Source organism: Anopheles marshallii, chromosome X (genome assembly GCF_943734725.1).
Source record: "Anopheles marshallii chromosome X, idAnoMarsDA_429_01, whole genome shotgun sequence".
Taxonomy (NCBI): domain Eukaryota; kingdom Metazoa; phylum Arthropoda; class Insecta; order Diptera; family Culicidae; genus Anopheles; species Anopheles marshallii.
The window spans coordinates 1,623,654-1,642,327 of NC_071325.1; the positions used below are offsets into that span (position 1 = coordinate 1,623,654).

The 18,674-nt window shown below is 50.4% G+C and overlaps 1 protein-coding gene across 1 annotated transcript; it reads left to right on the forward strand.

Annotated features, from left to right (window-relative positions):
* Window positions 1–867: 867 nt before the first annotated feature.
* On the forward strand, window positions 868–17,319 carry LOC128714927 (integrin alpha-PS2). Its single transcript, XM_053809812.1, has 9 exons — window positions 868–1,162; window positions 7,945–8,066; window positions 9,325–9,422; window positions 9,681–9,810; window positions 9,876–9,937; window positions 10,012–10,060; window positions 11,367–11,441; window positions 13,386–17,137; window positions 17,227–17,319. The coding sequence occupies exons 1-9, from the start codon at window positions 936–938 to the stop codon at window positions 17,317–17,319; spliced, it is 4,608 nt and encodes a 1,535-aa protein (XP_053665787.1). The 5' UTR covers window positions 868–935.
* The last annotated feature ends 1,355 nt before the right edge of the window (window positions 17,320–18,674 follow it).

Sequence of the window (18,674 nt, forward strand, 5' to 3'; positions counted from 1 at the left end):
TCCAACTCACTCACACATACGCTCGTCTATGCGCTGCTCTATGACACGGGGATGGGAATAAAAAAAGCGCACGTATCTAGTGTCGAGCGCGTGTGGGAGCACCAATGGTTTGTTGCTCTACACGTCCCGCACGCACGCACGTCCACCTTTACACACACACGCGGACGTCACTGGAGGTGACGAAATGGGCGCCGAAATAACACGGCCCGCGAGTTTCACCGCAGATAGTACGTGGGTGGATGGGTGGGTGGGAGGGAATGATTCTATACCGCAGCGCAGCGGGCCCTTTTAAGCGGTGGTGGTGTTACGCACCATCAACCACGCAGCCGGTTTCGGTGCGTTACGTAACTGCATTATGAAAAGGATACCCGCGGGATCCGCGGGAGAGCTGGTTGACATTGAGCAGCAGCCTCTCACCCGCCAAAAAAAAGGGCAAAAAAACACATAAATGGCGGCGGAAGTGTATGCGGCAGGGTTGGGAGCGAAAGGTAATACTAGCCTGTGTAAACAAGCCCCGGCCGTGGCAGGCAGCGAGAGTGCACCCATATACGTGCCCGCAAGCAATCGCATCTTCGGACGGCACTGTTTACACTACCATACGACTTCGCCTGCAACGGGGCACGGACCGGAGGCGCAGTGCCCCGGTAGTGTGCGCGTATTACCCGAACGCCGAACGCAAGTGTTGAACGCTCGTCAAGCGAACGGCACACGCAAACAGCCACACAGCGAACAAACCGACCCGAACCGAACGCTCTACCCACTGCTCCTCTCTACTCTTCGCAGCGGACGACAGACACGAGATCACGGACGGTGACGACGGCGAGATAGCGAGCGTCCCGAGAGCGGCTGAACGGCACAGACAGTGGCGAACCGGCCCGACCGAGTCAGTGTCAGTCCATCCACCGCGCACGTATCATCCGAAAACCCGCGGCAGCATGCGAACTCTCGTTACAGTGCGTGACGGTGGACGTGCGCACGTGCCGCGTACCGCCCTGCTGGTGCAGCTGATCGTTGGCGGGCTGCTGCTGCTCGCCACCGTCTGCCACGATCGTACCGCGACCGCATTCAACCTGGACACGATCAACTACATCCTGCAGGAGGGCGAACCGAACTCCATGTTCGGCTTCAGCGTGGTGCTGCACCGCGAACAGAACAAGAGCTGGTACGTATGTCGGGTTGTGGGGGTTTTCATGTGACTGCTGGCGGAAACGGGTGCTGGGATGCGTGTGGGCGACGTTTGCTGAAAGGATTCTCACGGTCACTGTTATTTTCGTGCCTGGTGTTATGGTGTGCGTTACCGACTAGTGTGTGGGGTGGGATCTTGCAGGAGTTATTGAAGAAGCTAGAAATTTAAGGTATTCCGCTGGCTGGAGGTCGCTCAACAAGAACTTCTCAAGAATTCGAAACCCCAAAGTCCTGTGATCCATCCGATGCAATTCCTTAGACTCTTCATCTGCCGTGTGTGCGTTTTTAAAGTAAAGCTTATTTTGTACTCAATTAAAGTAAACTGGTGTTGTTGCCCAACAATAACTTCTCAAGAAGTCGAAACCTTGGAATTCCTTGGAGCCAACAACTTCCCAATTGTTGCCCAACAAGAACTTCTCAAGAAGTTCCACAGAAGCGATTCAATTCTTGTAACTCTTTATTTTCAATTTCATACCCAGCTGTCTAGAGCTGGCTGATGTTTTAATATTCTTCTGAGCTCAGTTTATAGTAAAGATATCGAAACCCCGTGCATCAACTGTGGTCCACCACAGTGGTTTAATCCTAATAACGACTCGTGTCTTCCAAAATGACTCCGGTAGTTCTGGTGTTAGTGTAGCATTGATACAGCTTCACCGCGAAGCAGTCCTTTATTCCACGTTCCTAATCAACAAAACCCAAAATGCAACAGCTGCATGTCTCGGGGTGGTGCTTTTAAAACCTGAAGAGTTCTTCGCGAAGCCATTCATGTGGCCGCCGTACAGTGCAGTTCGCACATTGCGTTGTTTTATTGCCGCAGATGGCTTGGCACCCGGTGGAAACGTCACCACGGTGCAAGGCGTTTTATGGTCTCGAGCGGTGTAGCCCGCGGCTATGACTCGCTTCCACGCGCTATCCACCGACGCACCAACCACACACGACGTCCTGATGTTTATGACGGACTATCAGGTCATGTTTCTCCGGTCAGCACATTGACGTTCCACATCCTACGCTTGATTAGGCTTTCATCTACGATATGCAACGCTGAAATTGCGTCTCGCCAACCGCCGTCCGTTGCCTTCGGTGATTAAGACGCGCAAAACCTTGAGTGGCACTTTATTGATTAAAGTCTGCACAGCGAAACGAAAGGGCACGATTGCAGCAAACGCCGCAGACTGCAACAATCCCGATAATTCAGCACTCGATGCAGGCAGGCGCGGGTTGTACGACTCTTTCACATCCCGAAAGGGTACTCCATTTCGGAATGGACTTGTTTTTTTTTGGTCGTTGGTTCGCTCGCTTGATTTTGCATTCTTCGATCCACCGATCGCCGTACCGCCCTGTACGGCACTGTATAAAAAAAAAACCCTCCCCGAGGCCCGGAGCTGTGACACAGAAAAGTCACCATTGCCAAACCACAAACACACACACACACACACACCGAGAGATATATTGCCAGCAACCAGTTGAGTGATCCGTAGGGTTTGTAGGCCATTGGACGGGGACCGGGCGGTACGCGGGCAAGACATTTGAACGATCGTATTATTTGTTTTGCGCTTCGCGATTTCATCTTGACGGGTGGCTTTAAGACCGTCAGTACACGGAGTACTTCGAGCAACAAGAGGGAGGGGGGGAGTTTTATTTTTCTTCGTCACCCGTTTGCGATATATCGCGTTTGGACGTGTGGGCGGGTTCGATGTGGTCGTGCCACGATGATGATGATGATGATGCCGGGTGCAATTATTTAATTGACAATCCGGCTGCCTACCACGGGGAGGGCTAATTTTCTGAAGGCGTTACACGTTCGCTCTGTGTGTGCGTGTGTGTTCGGAAACGGGTGCGGCGCGTTACCTTCCACCAACACTGCCGGACGCTTCACAACAGCGAGCTGGTGTCCGTTTATCAATGAATTGATGAACTTTGCGCTTCTGCTATAGTTGAGGCGAAGATGTACATCGTGCGAGACTGGCCTCCGATAAACGTGTGGACATTTGGACATGTTGTGCTTCCGCATTGCGGCAATTCTGAGCGGGAGTTGTGTTGGAGTTCAGGCGTTATACGTCCTGGTCCAAAGTTCCAGCGAGTTTATCGGGACTCCTGGATCTAGCTGGGACAGACATCACCCCAAAACCGGCAATTATTCAATAGCACACACTTTAAAGAGGAAGCGGTTGCTGCACATCAATACAAATAGCCGACCATTAAGATATCTCCACACCGTGCACATCGCTGCCTTCCTCTCCCCAATATCCGGAGTCATCATCGAAAGGTGCCTCGCCAAAAGGAAGGAGGTCCACTGCTGTGAATAATCTCGATTCGGTGAGAATGACAACTCTGTTGACTTCGTTTCCCCTTCATCTCTCAAGCCGCCACAAACGCATGTAGCCATCGGGCGATAGGATTTCTTCGCCTCGCAACAACACGAAAAAGGTTTTTTTTTTTCGAAGCTATTCATCCATGTACACGCTAGGCGCATATTAATGATTGCCACCGATCCATCACTGGCCACTTTTGGGCTTTTCCTTCCATCGAATCCCCACCGATCGGAAGTCCCGGGACCGAGCGCAGCGATGAGCCGTCCCGAATGGCAAAGGGCGCATATGTTTAGAAGGAAAGCAAAAGGGAAGATGTTAATAATCTCTCGCTGCAGACGCACCCGCAACAAAGCACGAAAAACGCACACGTGTGAAAATGCATCCTAATTTAAGCGTGACATGTGTGTGTGTGTGTGTGTGTGTGAGCGTGAACGTGTTTATGGGCGGAAGGAAGTTAAAAAGCAGCAGAGATAGAAAGGGGGAAAAGTAATAGTGCAATAAAACGTAAAGGCACCATATTACTGCGCTGCCCTTGGGAAATCTGGACCGGCATTTCTCGGTACGTTGCGCGTACACATTGTCATGCTGGGACGCTGTACCGCGCGGTACATTATCTTCGAGTGCCCGCTCCTGTGCCCGAAATATCAACCATGTGCGTCGCATATGGTCCGGATCGTATGCGCCACTGCCGAGGAAACTGCTTTCCGACTGGTTCGGGTGTGTATGCGTGAGCGCCTGCGCTCAAGGCCTTGCAAAGGCTGGCCCTGGGGGATTTTTTCTGCTGCGTGGTCGTTGTTTTGTTGAGGGGGCGAAAGGGGAGGAGGAGGGGTGGGGGGGCAGGTATCTCTTTTCTCTTACTCAGCGGCTGGCGTAGGTAGACGTTGATGATTCCACCCAAAACTCGGCAACGCTGCGTTCCGGCGCACGTTCGGAGAAACATCTGTTACATGTTTCCGCTGCAGCCACTGCATCGATGGCTGCATCCAGCTACGGTACGGTTCAGGTTGGTTGGGCGACACACATGTTTCGGAAATGGGTGATATCCCGCAGTTGGCGACCGTCTGTGGGCCGTAAAAATCGTGCAAAGTTTTAGTAGCGGCGCTCCGGAAGTGGCAAAAAAAAACAAAAATTTCAAGAATAAAACCCCGGGATAGGTAGAGGTTGTCAGAGTCGAAAGAAGGTCCCAACTGCCGCCGAGTTTGTTTGTTGTGTACGGTTGTGCTTGATGAAACTTTTGAGAGGAGTCATCAGGAGCGGCCAAGCATCCTGGAGGTCATTCATTTTGGATGATTCATGACTCGTAGAGGTAGAAGATTCATAAATCTTCCTAATGGAGATTCAGATCAGTTGAAAGATTCATCCAGTGTCATGATTTGCGAATCGAGGGGGTGCTGTGGCCTTCATCTCATGATTTACATCGTGAGTTAACTCGCGAGTTGACTCCAACAAAAGTTAACTCAAGATTTGAACCGTGAGTTTAAGGACACCGTGACGAGTTAAATCCTAATTATTTTAAATATTTTAATTCTTTGTGAATGAGCTAAATCGCAAAGAGTTACAAATACTCTTCTTGGCGATTTGAATTAACTCACTCCTTGGAAAGATTTAAATCATTCATTCGTTCTCCATCATTGTTTACATCACTAGATCGAACGCTTTGAAGAACGGGGGAGGGGGTTCCGAATATGCTCCATGGAGGTCAATAATCTTAGAGGATTTATGATTCTTTGGAGTAGAGATTTAGATTCATTCCTTCAGCGCATTTTATTCATTCGGATTCATGAATCTAAATCAGATTTATCCCGCACTATTGTTGTTTGATGAGTCGGTGGCGCGGCTTTTCTGTTGTTGGTTTTGCAACCGTTGGCTGCGGAATGTAAGATGGCGGTAAGAAGCCTAACCGCACAAGCAATAACAACAACAAAACTCACCTCCTCCTTCCCTCCCTCCTCCCCTTCTTACCCAAATGCGCACATTCCGAAATTCAAATGCAATGTTGCGCGGAGGGCCACAACACCGGGCGTTCCACCATATATGGGGTGGTCAGTCGGTGGAATTTGTCTCCGCAAATGTAGCATCGGATCGCCAGCCGCAACTGCACTTGGACGACCGGTCACGATCGGCCGTCGCCGTGCGCGGGTCAGAGCTAGATGGGTAAATGTTAATTGCAGCCGCGGCTACAACCCATTTGCCCCACGATCGGTTCGGTGCACTTTTCTTGATCCCCCCTTACCCCCTCCCCTCCCCATTGCGGTTCCCACAATTCGCATCTTGCCCCCCTCCCCCTCGCCGGCTGGTGGCAGGTTTTTTTGTTTGTTTGTTTCATCTTTTTTTGCCTGCGTTTCGCGATTGGACTTTTATGGATTTGCTTTATGTCTTCTTCGCGCGCGCAACAAGAGCTCCCGTTCCGTGGAGCACTAGCATCGGGGACTTTTATTGCAGTTATTGTGTCGCTCAATGCCGCTATCGACGACCACCGCCGGGGACAGGCCGCGAAATAGCGAGCGGCAGCGGCGGAGGAAATCCATACAAATATGGCAAAATGGTAGACCCAGAATGTCCAAACATGGGGTTATGGCAGTGTGGTAGCGCCCAACGTGGGGCAGAAACCCCTTTTGGGCTACGTGCTTACGTTTCCCCCCCCTTTCCCTTCCTTCCCACCCCGGGCACGATCGACGAGCGTCACAAACCGCTGATTTGCGGGACTGTTTGTTTGTTCTGCTGCTCCTGGTTCTGATTCTCCCGCGTACGACACACGATAATACCGTGCGGAGATGTCCGGTGGCACGCATGCGCTACCCTGCCCATACGCAATGACTCTTCTTCGATAAAATAAATATCTATCTATGTATCTATATATATAAAGAAGGGACAACAGCAAGAGAGGGAGTGAAAGAGAGAGCGAGAAAGAGAAAAGAAAAACATCAAACATAGTCATCCCTCCCTGATTGGCATTCCGGTTTCGCTGTGGCGTTTCCATTTATGACGTTTCCGTGTGTTTTGCCGCATGATTAATGTGCGGACGGTGATGACGATGACCCGGCCCAGCGGTCGGGTTGATCTGCCCGGATCGAATCAGGTCGGGGCGGCCGACCCATTCGTATTCCGCGGCCGTACTTAGAAACGCTGAGCTAGCCAACCGCCTGGCAGAACGTCCATCCGCCGTACCTGTTTGACGCGTTATGCCTTTTGCGCTTCCTGTTGCCTTTTCGTCATCCAGCAATAATAACAGCGATAAAAGTCACTAAACAAACAAATGAACGACTGTTTTCGGTGTGGTAAGGCGGGCGAAGATCGGGAAAAAGGAACCACCGTCTCACGCTTTCTGTTTCGCGCACGCTTACATAATGTAGCGGTGTCCTTCAAACAGCAAAGCGGACGGATACTTGTCTGACCGAAACATTGTGTCCTCCATCTCCATTCTGTCATTCTTACTATCGTCCGGTACAATGGGTACAACCGAAGATTTATGCTCGGCCCGAAAAGCACAATCACTTCTGCTAATCCCGAGGATCCCGGTGCGATAAGCCGGACGGGAGGTTTCGAACCGAAGACATCGAGAGCCCCGTAATGGATGTCGCTAGATTAGCGTTGTCAAGTGTGTGTCATCTCGTGCGTATCACCTTCTCGCCGCGCGGTGACCTCACCGTCGGTCCTGCGCACTGTGGAAGGCGCAGAGGCGAGCAAAAACCTGCATCAATGGCGATGACGAACGGGTGCGATTGAGCAATCATATTCCTGCTGAAACATGATCTTGTGTACCCAATACCAAGGTCATCGGTAGTGAGGGGCAAGGTGTATATAACACAGGTGTGCGCGCTCTGTACGTTTCTGTACTTGTGATACACCACCCCCGGGAGAGAGTGTGATATGCAATTATGGTTTATTTATTTCTCGCGTAACAACTTACTGGGTCAGTTTCGCTATAATAATTAGCATGACTTATAAGACTGGACTGGGGCGGTCCCGGAGGAGTATTGGTAGCAGGTGCAGGTGTCTTCACACGACAGGACCGCTTCGTAGGATTTGACTAATCAGCTACGGGTATAGATGAAGGTCTTATAAGTACGCCAGAAATGGCAGACCTTAGAGTCCTCTAGAGGTTGTTGTGCTGATAAAGATGAAACGGGGTTAGGGAGAGAGCTTAGAATCGAACCACGACCTTCGGCTGCACTAGCCCGAACAGCGAGTCCACACCACCATCGCACCGTCCCATCCCACGCATGGAGCTATGCAGTTTGGTTTGTCGTCCACGACAGCTTCAAGTTAGTAGCAAGTGAATACAAGCCATGCAGGTTTATGGACGCTTACTCGCTAGTCAGTGCTCCTACCGTCCCGTCGACTGATCGGTCTATATGCAACCAGTAAAATGGCTGCCCCACTAAAGTCACACTAAACTGTATTTTTGTTTTCTTTCATTCTACTCCCACACAACACACACGAACAGGGTAATTGTGGGCGCACCGACCGCCAACACAACGCAGAAGAACGTGATCGAGGGCGGTGCCGTGTATCGCTGCGACATTTACGACGATCACCGGTGCTTTCTGGTGCCGTTCGACACGGAAGGTAAGTCAACGGTGTGAGCGAGCCCGGAAACCGGCGTGAGCCAAAACCCGATATCGGAACGCAGACGTAACCAGCAACAATAATAATAATACAAATTTGTTAACGATAAACAAAACAGCCAAATAGCCGCAGAAGAAACAAAAAAAAAAACTGGCATGTTCGACAACGTGATATAGATGTTTTTGTGTTTGTATGTGTTTGTCTCCATTGCGAGGGAGTTACTGTCCATGGATTCTATACCGTGACTCGTTGTGTTGTGTCTTCTTACAGAAAGTGCTGCATTAATTGAACTGCAAGCAAAGCATAACGTTACCTCTAACATTACCCACGTCCAGTTTGATTTGTATGGCAAGTAATTTGCACCAGTTCGTGCACCCTACACGCCACCATAGCCCCCCTGCCATTGTGCTGCTTGTAGAAGCTCCTCTGCCTTCCGTTGTAGCGACCCGTTCCTTGCCCTTACGTTACGATCAGCCTGTTTAGATTTGGGCAGCCCGCAGTGCAACCACATACCTCATACTGCAGCACCACTTTATTTGGTTTTGTTGTGATGTGTTAAGCTTGTGTAGAGCGAGGTGCATACCTTCGCAACTAGTTTTCTGTTTTCTACTCGCCGTATTACATCCAGCTGCTGACCGCGGCTTCTGTCAGGCCGTCATTCTGCTTCTGTAGCGGCGCGAATCGGTTTCGGATCGAAATTCGCATCGAGCTCGCAATTAGAATAGTGGTCCTCCTTCGCTTGTTACGTGTACTCTGATAGCCGCTATTCCAGCCATACCAGAGCACACAGATGTACGCACCAGCCATCTCTCTCTCTCTTTCTCTCTCTTTTGGCAGGTTTTGAAGTGAAGGTTTGACGAGTTTGTCTTTCCGTTTCTTTTTCTTTCCCTCTACCTCTCTTTCTCTCTTTAACCGTACCGCAGGTCTGGAAAAGTGTTTTTTAACGTTCAAAGGTGGGTGACACCACATTTTACGTGCCAGCTGGTATGCACACAAGAGCAAAAAGCTAAAAAACCTCACACGTAGAGCCAGGTCACCTTGCCAACTAGTGGTGCCTGTGTAGAGCACTTTGTACCGGTCTAGAGTTAGTGATTAGTGCTTTCTTTTCGTTCCCATTTCCGGGACGCCACTCTGTGCGTTCTGCTCCCCTAACAGCTGTTACGGTGCTGTTGTGACTCTGAGTCTCTGGAGAAAAACATATCGCTATCGGATCAGCTGGTGTACTAAGCTCTTGCTTTTTTTACTATACCCCTCCTAGGAAACAATTACAACGATCAAAACGAACAGATAGACACGAAGTCGAACCAGTGGTTCGGTGCGACAGTTGCCAGTGCTGGAATTGATGGGCCGCTGGTGGTGAGTAATCGTTGTACAGCTGTTACAAATTAAGGCATTTCTGGGTTATTGGACACAGTGGTATTTAGTAACTGCAGGGTTAGCATCTCTTGCTGTGATTACTTCGTTAAGCGTACCCGGATTACTTCGTACCCGGATTACTTGTCCTTAAGGCGTAACCCTATAGGATCTATAGGATGCTATAATTATGTCGGAATTTATAGCAGTAGTAGATATCAAGTAGTTACTGTATGATGTTGCTGGTCGTCTTCTACGCAGGCTTGCGCTCCACGCTATGTGTTCCATCAGCTGCATCCGAGAAAGGTGGAACGGGTTGAACCCGTCGGCACCTGCTACTTGGCCAAGAATAATATGCGCGAATTCCAGGATATATCTCCTTGCCGAACAGGTACGGTCAAATATCTCTTCCATGTTGTCGTGCGTGTACACTTCACATCTGTGATCTCATTTCAGCCTACTGGGGCTACCATCGGCAGGGATCCTGTCAGGCGGGTTTCAGTGCCGCCCTAACGAAGGTAATTGCAACAAACCTCAGCAAGTTCAAGTGTGCGACCAGAATGAGAATTTGATTTTTGTTTTTGTTTGGCAGGATGGATCACGTGTTTTTATCGGTGCACCCGGCAGCTACTACTGGCAGGGTAAGTATCACTCGGACCCATGCCACGGTCTTCATACACGTGTCTTTCTTATTCCAGCCGACGGAAGTGCGAGACTTCGAAGATGCCTGATTTCGGAAGGGTAGAAATGAATTTTGTGTAGCGTTTTGAAGCTGTACCAGAACATGGAAGCTATACCTAGCCATAGTTTAATCTGGCAGTTCGGTCTGAATGACTTGACGCGTCTGAATGTGGCATTGGTTGAACTTATGAATTCCCCCAAACAATAGAGAATCTGCCATCTTCATTTTGACCAATGAAGGCCCATCATCCCCTTCATTTCATTTCCCGGTGTGGACGATGCATAGTAGCAGAGCTAGTATAAAATTCACGCCATGATTGTTCATACACGCGATCACCAACTGCTGCTAGTCGCCCAACCGTTGTTCTGCTGATGTGTTTTTTTTTTTTTAAGAATCGCCTCCCATAGAGTAGAGCGTTTGATTTAGTTTTTGGATTTAAAATACCTTGTTTTTGCGAGTGACACCTTCGGTTTGACATACGAGTTTATCCTTCTTCTGGTTTTCTTCCCGCCCCGTCCAGTAGTGCATTTGCCGCTTCTAGAACTCTCATAACTCTAGATGTTCCCGTATGTGTGCATGCTTTTGAAGTGGATTTGGCGTGCGTTGTTGCACCTGTTTTTATTTTGTGTGCGTGTGTGTTAGTTTTCTTCGTGAGGATTAGTGTGGAATCAAAGGAATAGCGAGAACACACTTATTCGCCAGGTCAGGTGCCGATGGGTTTAGATTTTGAAGCAGGAAGAGTAGGACAGTGTAAGTCGTCGTGTTTTTGTGTCTGAGAAGAACAACATGCTAGTTGTCCGCGTCATGGCAACATTAGAAATCTGGAAAGTGATAACACATTGCTGGATGAAGTGTGTAAATGTCTTCGTGTCGCAGTCGTTTCGCATCGGTACAATTCCCCGAAAATGCCGCATTCAGTATCTTCATGCTAGTTTGTATTGCTGATAACGTTGCGTAGGCAACGGTTAAGAATATGTCCAACAGGAAATGATTCAAACGAGCAGTGAAAACAATTTTAGCGAAACCGATAAACATACCCCAACCATACTAAATACTGTTGTTTATTTCCTTTTTTCCGCCCCCAAACCCCCCCGCGGATCGCTCTCCCAAACACACATACCAACACAAACGCAAACATACACCAATGCTACCCCTGTGCGAACTCCTGGCGTCACCAACAACAACAACAACTGCAAACCACCATTTCCTTTTATTTCTAATTTGTTCCTTGTGATGAGTGCACGCAAATTTTTGAATGATTTCAGGACAAATGTATTCCATTAACACCGACGTTGTGTTTCCCTATAAACCCCCGCGGTATGGTCAATTTGGCGAAGGAGGTAACCTTGAACAGACCTTACGAATCTATCACAAGTTTAAAAACAAATTTACTATCTTACCATATACTAAAACTACGCTGTGTATCCCTACTGTCATGGCGTCTAACGTCGTTAGCTTGATGGCTCCCGGTCTCACAACAGCGGCCTGACAGTACGACCGATTCGGAGCTGTCCACTAACTAATGCGCTCCATGTCAAAACCCAAACGCCATTTGTTTAACACGTCTACACATGTGCCCATTTCTCTATCCTACGCTTGTGTCCATTGCTGTTACTCTTCTCGTGCGTAACTACCATACACGAACGCTCTCCGGGGCACGAGCTTGTGTTGGGCTCCCTTCAACCAGGTGGTGGAAGCTTATGGTACCGGTACACATACATTAGCATGTAAATGGAGAATCAACCAAGCTTACATACCGTTCCGTTCCGTAGCGAATCGCTAAGTACATTCATTCCAATTAACACTCCAAAACGTTCGTTACCATCGTCGAAAGGAAGTGACACTACCATTCAGGTCGATAATGGACGCTAGTGGTCTATACTCACGTCCATCAATTTGTAGTACGAGTCCAACAGTCTTGATTTACGCTACGTCAACTGTTGCGGGTGTTAGTGTGAGTAGCCGTAGTAATGTCCTATTTGGTAATACGACCGACTGTGACAGATAAGCTTCAATTTTGACAGAAAAAAACAACAACAACAAAGAAAGAAAAAGCTAGGACCGTTGAGTGTAATCGATTGATGTTGACGTAACACCCTTGGTTTTCTTTTGCAACTCTGTGTAAATAGTCTCCTAGTGATGTTGTGTACAATGTCCCCAAAACACTACCAAAACCAACACTGTTGTAGATAGAAATGTGTCTTAGATTAACAGTATGAGGGAAGAGAGAAAACACACGATGCATTGCTTGAATTACTGTACGGCAGGGTGAAGCGACAAGTCTTATCTGTTAGATTATTCGTACGACATTTTTGTGACAAAAAAAAAAGGTGAAGCAATCGTTAAAATTTTATGGTGAGCTGGTGATAAACCTGTTCGAAACGCTGTAATTGAGTGTGTTTTCTCCCTTCCTGTCAGCAACCAGTAGTTCCTGTAGTGTCAATGATGTAATGTTGTGCTGTTTAGACATGAGTGTCGGCAAGTAGTTTCCGCTTCAATTAATGGCCACCTTTCTTACGCCAAAGTTTCCTCGAACAACGGTTTCCGACCATTTCCCATTTCGTGTTGAAAAGATCGAGCGGATCATGTACATTTACAGCTGTCCTCTATTGCAGCTCCAACTAATGCTCATTCTCTGACCACATCCATCATTCGCTCCAACTCGTCTTATCGCCTCTCATCTTCAGCTCCTTATGCTCTTCATACATAGTTGTGTTCCTTACGCTGTCGTTAGATCGCCTCCTCATTTAACGCACAAGTCTCTCATCCCATATGCGTTCATCCAGCGCGGAATGATCTATTCATCGTGCAAACATAGACAAAACTATCGTGAATATTTCATGCAAAACAGCGCAAAATCAACAAGCGCGCGCTGTGCTGTAATATAGAGGCGACCACGCGGCGCGTCGCGCTTTCGGGTGTGGCTACTACGGGTAGTGTTTCGAGCAAAAAAACAAAACAAAAAATGGGTTTATTTGTTTGTGTTGCGACCATCCTTCTTTGGCTGTGAATATAGTACTGCGGTAGCTCACAATCACAACCATGATCGAGGCTTTCTGATGCTTTCTCGCATAATCAACACGTCCCGCGTGCGCCACGCTCTCCCGAACACGAGCCGTGCGGCGCAACGGCGTGACGACTTCAACTAACCAATTTCTTACATCTTCACCCTCGGCTAGGCCAAGGCTTGCCCGGATAACTTCGCGCGCCTTCATCGCCTACACCGCACGGTACCGATGCCTTAACGTGACTAACGCTGCTGTTCTTACGTGCTCTGTCTGCAGGCCAGATTTATTCGTTCAGTCTGAACGATCCGAAGGACAAGGTGTACAAGACGCTGGAGGACACGAAGAAGGAAGACGACAGCTACCTCGGGTACTCGTCAACGACGGGCGACTTTAACGGGGACGGCACGCAGGGCGTTGCGGTCGGCAAACCGCGCGGCGCCCAGCTGCTGGGCAAGGTGCTGATCTACTCCTGGAACATGACGAACCAGCAGAACATAACGGGCGAGCAAATCGGGGCCTACTTCGGCTACTCGCTGGCGTCGGTCGATGTGGATGGCGACCGGCTGGATGATCTGATCATCGGTGCGCCCATGTACACCGAACCGAACAACGAGGGCAAGTACGAAACGGGCCGTGTATACATCATGTACCAGGGTTCCGTACCTTCCGGTCGGTTCCGCGAGCTAGACACCCGGGACGGCGTGAACAGTAAGGCACGGTTCGGGCTGGCCGTATGCTCACTGGCCGATCTCAACCTGGATGGGTACGGCGATTTCGCGGTCGGTGCGCCGTACGATGGACCAAACGGGCGCGGCGCTGTGTACATCTTTTACGGCTCACGGACGGGCCCGCTGGAAAAGGCGTCGCAGGTGATCCAAGCGGAGGAGCTCCCGGTGGTGACGCGGCTGTCCACGTTCGGGTTTGCCCTGTCCGGTGGGATCGATCTGGACGGCAACCAGTACCCGGACATGGTGGTCGGTGCGTACGAGTCCGACAAAGCGTTCGTCTTCAAGGCGCGTCCGGTTGCAGCGATGGAGGCGAGCACACTGTTCGGGACGGAGCGCAAGCTGATCGCGCTGGACGACCGCAACTGTACGGTGGTGCAGACGCAGAAACAGGTCGCCTGCACGGTTTTGCACTCGTGCCTCAAGTACAAAGGCATCAACGTGCCGCCGAGCCTGGACATCGAGATCTCGTGGACGTTGGACGCACGCAAAGCACGCAATCCGCGCATGTTCTTCCTGGACCAAGAAGGCAACAGCAACCGCACGCTGTCGATGCGGCTGTTCCGCGACAAGCTGGAATGTCGCAGCGATATGGTGTACGTAGCGGACAACATACGGGACAAGATCACACCGCTCGAGGTGGAGATGGCGTACAGGTTGCGGCAGAGCGCGCAGAGCCGTCAGCGGCGTCCCCGCGCCAACGTCGAACCCGTCCTGGACCACAACCGCGGCACGGTACAGCGCGACACCATCAACATACAGAAGAACTGCGGACCGGACAACGTGTGCGTGCCGGATCTGCGGATGGAGGTGAAGTCGGTCGATGACTATCTGCTCGGCTCCAACAACCTGCTGTCGGTGGAGGTGTTGATCACCAACAGGGGCGAGGACGCGTTCGAGGCCGGCTTCTACATGGCCGTACCGAACGGGCTTGACTTCCGGCGCGTCGATCGGCTGGGCGAGGTGAAGGACGTACCGGTGCTCTGTACCGCACCGTCGGCCGCGACAAAGAAAACGCTCAAGTGCGACATCGGCAACCCGCTGTCGAGCGGCAAGGTGGTACATTTCAACGTCATTCTGGCCCCGTCCTTCTCCGCCGGTATGGGCTCGAGCTACGACTTTTATCTGGAGACAAACTCCACCAACGCGGAGGTGCGGGACAGCCAGCACGACAATGTGGTGCGCAAGAGCATCGGCATCTTGGTGCAGACGGACCTGTCGATGTCGGGCGTATCGCTGCCGGAGGAGTTTTTGTACAACTACAGCGAGTACCGGACGCTGGAGGAGGCCCGGACGGAGCGCGATATTGGACCGCAGGTGGTGCACATCTATGAGATCCGGAACGAAGGTCCGTCCACGATTGACGAAGCGGAATTCTTCGTCCTCTGGCCGTTCGAAACGCTCGACGGAGTGCCGCTAATGTATCTGCTGAATCAGCCGGAAACGCACGGCAACATTGAGTGTCTGCCGACGGAGTACGCCAACCCGCTAAATCTGGCTATTGACAGCGTGCTGGCGCGGAAGAGCTTCCTCGATAAGGTCGGTGTGTCTGGCACGAGCTTCTCCTCGACGATGGGCCGCACGACTAAATTTAGCAGCGTGTCCTCCACGGCGGTGGGCAATGAAGGTGCAGGCGGTGCGTCATCCGTTTCCTTCCTATCTACTGGCGGATCAACTTCTGGTCGCAGTGATAGCAGTAGCAGTAGCAGCAGCAGCAGTGGAAGCAGCGGTGGCAGTAGTAGTGGTGGTAGAATTAGTAGTACCAGCAGCACCAGCAGCACCAGCAGTAGCAGTTACAGCAGTAGTGGTAGCAGCAGTTCTGGAAGTAGTAGTGCCAGGGCAAATGAGTCGAGGTACTCCTCTACGAGTAGAGGTTCGTCGGTTGCCGGTGCGGAAGGATCGAACTATCATCGCACATCAGGAGGTGGGACCGAGCGGCGCTATCAAACCGAGGGCAGTGATTCAATTTCCACTGGTCGTGCGCACGGTGAATATGGCCAGTCTCAAGGAGAGGCATACTCTAGACAAGGGTACGAACAGCAAGGCTCGCAAGGTGAGGGTTATCGGCGCCAGCAACAGCATAATGAGGGAAGAACACGCGTTGTGGATGCCAGCTACGGAGCATCTGGTAGTGGTGCCGCATCAGCCGGCTATGATGCTTCTTCGAGCAGCAGCAGCAGCAGTAGTAGCGGTCGGAACGGTACCACTTCTTCGGTAGTGTATTACACATCGAAAAATCGCACCACCTACCGCGATGAGAATGGCCGGGTGCATGAAACCGAGAGCAGCGAGTTTCGCCGACACAACTATGGCGGTGAGGGACAGGGCGATCTGGTGCATGAGGCCGGCACCACCTCTAGCGTTGCATCCGGTTCGTCAACACGCCGCCGTATGATGAGTCAGCAGGATGGCGAGACAGCTCCGTCGCGAACGGGTCTTATTACCGAGTTCATGCATCTGGGTGACTACACTGGCCCAGGTGTTGGCTCTACCGCCAGTCACGATCTGAACCGGTTGGAAAACAAGTTCCGCACCGAGTACTCGCAGCAACAGGTTGGCGGCGGATCGACGTCGTACCACACCGGTTCATCATCGGGATCCTCCTCGTCTGGCCGGCAAACTCATTACACTAGTCGGGAGCACCAGCAGCATCAGATAGAGTCGGTCACGAGCAATGCGTACAATGGAATAGCAGACGATCTGGATCAGGAGCATGACGAAGATGACTACGATTCGTATGACCGCAGCGAGGAAGACAGCTACGTCGATCCGGTCGCTCCCGGTGCTGCAGGAAACCGTCGCACGAACCCACCGGGCTACGGATTACCGCACCTGAAGCAACATCTCAACCAGGGCCACGAGAATGTGGAGCAGAAGTTCCGCTACTACCAACGCTTCGATCGGCAGCGACGTCAGGCGCCGACGAAGGACGAGTCCGATCGTGCGCTGGAGGAGGCCCTCCGCTGCCATGCGACGCGCTGCGCCATCATCCACTGCAAGGCAGGCCCGATCGGCAATAAGGACGTAGCGTTTATAGCACTTCGTACGCGTGCCGTTGCCCATACGTTCCACAAGCTGTCGTCGTCTGAATCGCTGTACTTCTCCACGATGAATGTAGCACGCGTACTGAAGCTACCGTACATTGGGGAACCGAAGGACAAGCCGATCAAGACGCACGAGATCAAGGTGTTGGCATCGCCGGAACGGCTGGTCAAACCGGACGTCGTGCCCCTCTGGATTGTGGTACTCGCTGCCTGTGCAGGAGCTCTTATTCTTCTGCTGCTCATATATTTACTGTCGAAGGTAAGCAGATATTCAATGGGTTACCTCCAGATGGGCTACTCTTTTGAGAAACTTATCTGATCTATCTTTGTGTCTCACTCTCTTCGCAGTGTGGCTTCTTCGAGCGCAAACGTCCGACGGACTCGTCCGAGCGGCAGCCACTGAACCGAAACGGTAACTATCATGGCGACGAACATCTGTGAGCTCCCTTTCCCCTACTCCCAAAACCACCTCCCCCGCTCGCCGTGTCCCTAATGGAGGAGAATGCTCGGACTGTTCCGTACCGGTGACGACTGCATCACTGAAAACATTCTCGCCTTTCTCTGTCCTTATTACGTTGCAGAGTAATGTGTAAGGTACGCACCGGTGTGCCGGACACTGCACAAGCTGTGGGGCGTATACGTCACTAGTGACACCCGGGCGCAAAACAGTTAGACGGCACGCCAATTACCGCCGAAACCGATCTGCCCCCATCTGCATGGTGGCGGGTTGGTGTTGGTATGTGTAACGAGTGTTGAAGACAGGATGGCGCTGCGGCGAAACGAAAGCGTAGTGGTGAAAACAGTTGTAAATGCATGTTTTCTGTTATTGACAACACTTAATCAACTAGTCAAACGATTTTGCTCGTATGCGTGTGCACAATATTTGCATGCAGAAGAAGAAAAAAAAACCACCCATCTCATTAACATCATCTTTTGTATTTTTTTTGTATTATGTCAGCTTATTAGCGGGCCATTTTGTGTTCGCGTTATTATGGTTTAATCGAACACTAAACTAAGTGTTCTAAACAGCTATACTAAAACAGCTAGTTAGAGCACGCGTTTTTTTTTATTTTTTTGATTGGATATGCCAGTACGGCAGTAGTAATAGTGATAGTGGTCAATCCTGCGTGAGTGACCAAGTGGAAAATACAATACAAAAACGCACAACAGAATTGAACAGTTGGCGAACAATTATGTATCTCGCGTTATACTCACCAAACTAACTCATTAACATCTCATCATTCGCGTTAGTGTGCATGGTGTCTGTATGTGTGTATTAGCGAAGACTGACACATTCTGGTCGATTTGCTGGCAATAGAGAGAGAGAGAGAGAAAGAGGGGAAAAGAGAGGAAAAAGTAAGAAAAAGTGTGAACAACGTGCCTTATGTGAACTACGTGCAGCTCGGGAGCACCGCAATCATCTCATAAAGCGACTAGTGTCAACACCAGTCGGTAACAGATATAGCGTTAGAAAGTTATATTAAAACAAAAAAGAAACCATACACAAATTTACAAGATTTTTTTCTTTGTTTCGTAGCTAAATAATTGTTGAGACACGTCATCATGGAACGTTTACAATACTGATATTAAAATTAACCTGGAATGATGCTGCCTTATCCCTTTTTAGTAATAACACGTTACGGAATAACATTAGTAAGTTATTAATATCGCAGCTCTAGTAAATAGGGGGACGCTGCGTAGTCAATTTCGGAACCCGCCAAACATGCTGGACAGGAGGGATCGTGGGTTCCTTCCCCTTCCTAACCCTCCTCTACCCGTGCCCTTCCTCTGTGCCT

Excerpts from the sequence above, each read along its gene's own strand:
- LOC128714927 (XM_053809812.1), top strand. The coding sequence starts at position 936 with ATGCGAACTCTCGTTACAGTGCGTGACGGTGGACGTGCGCACGTGCCG. Across the intron at positions 9,811-9,875 it reads TATATCTCCTTGCCGAACAG|CCTACTGGGGCTACCATCGG; the intron begins GTACGGTCAAAT and ends ATCTCATTTCAG. Across the intron at positions 10,061-11,366 it reads CGGCAGCTACTACTGGCAGG|GACAAATGTATTCCATTAAC; the intron begins GTAAGTATCACT and ends GAATGATTTCAG.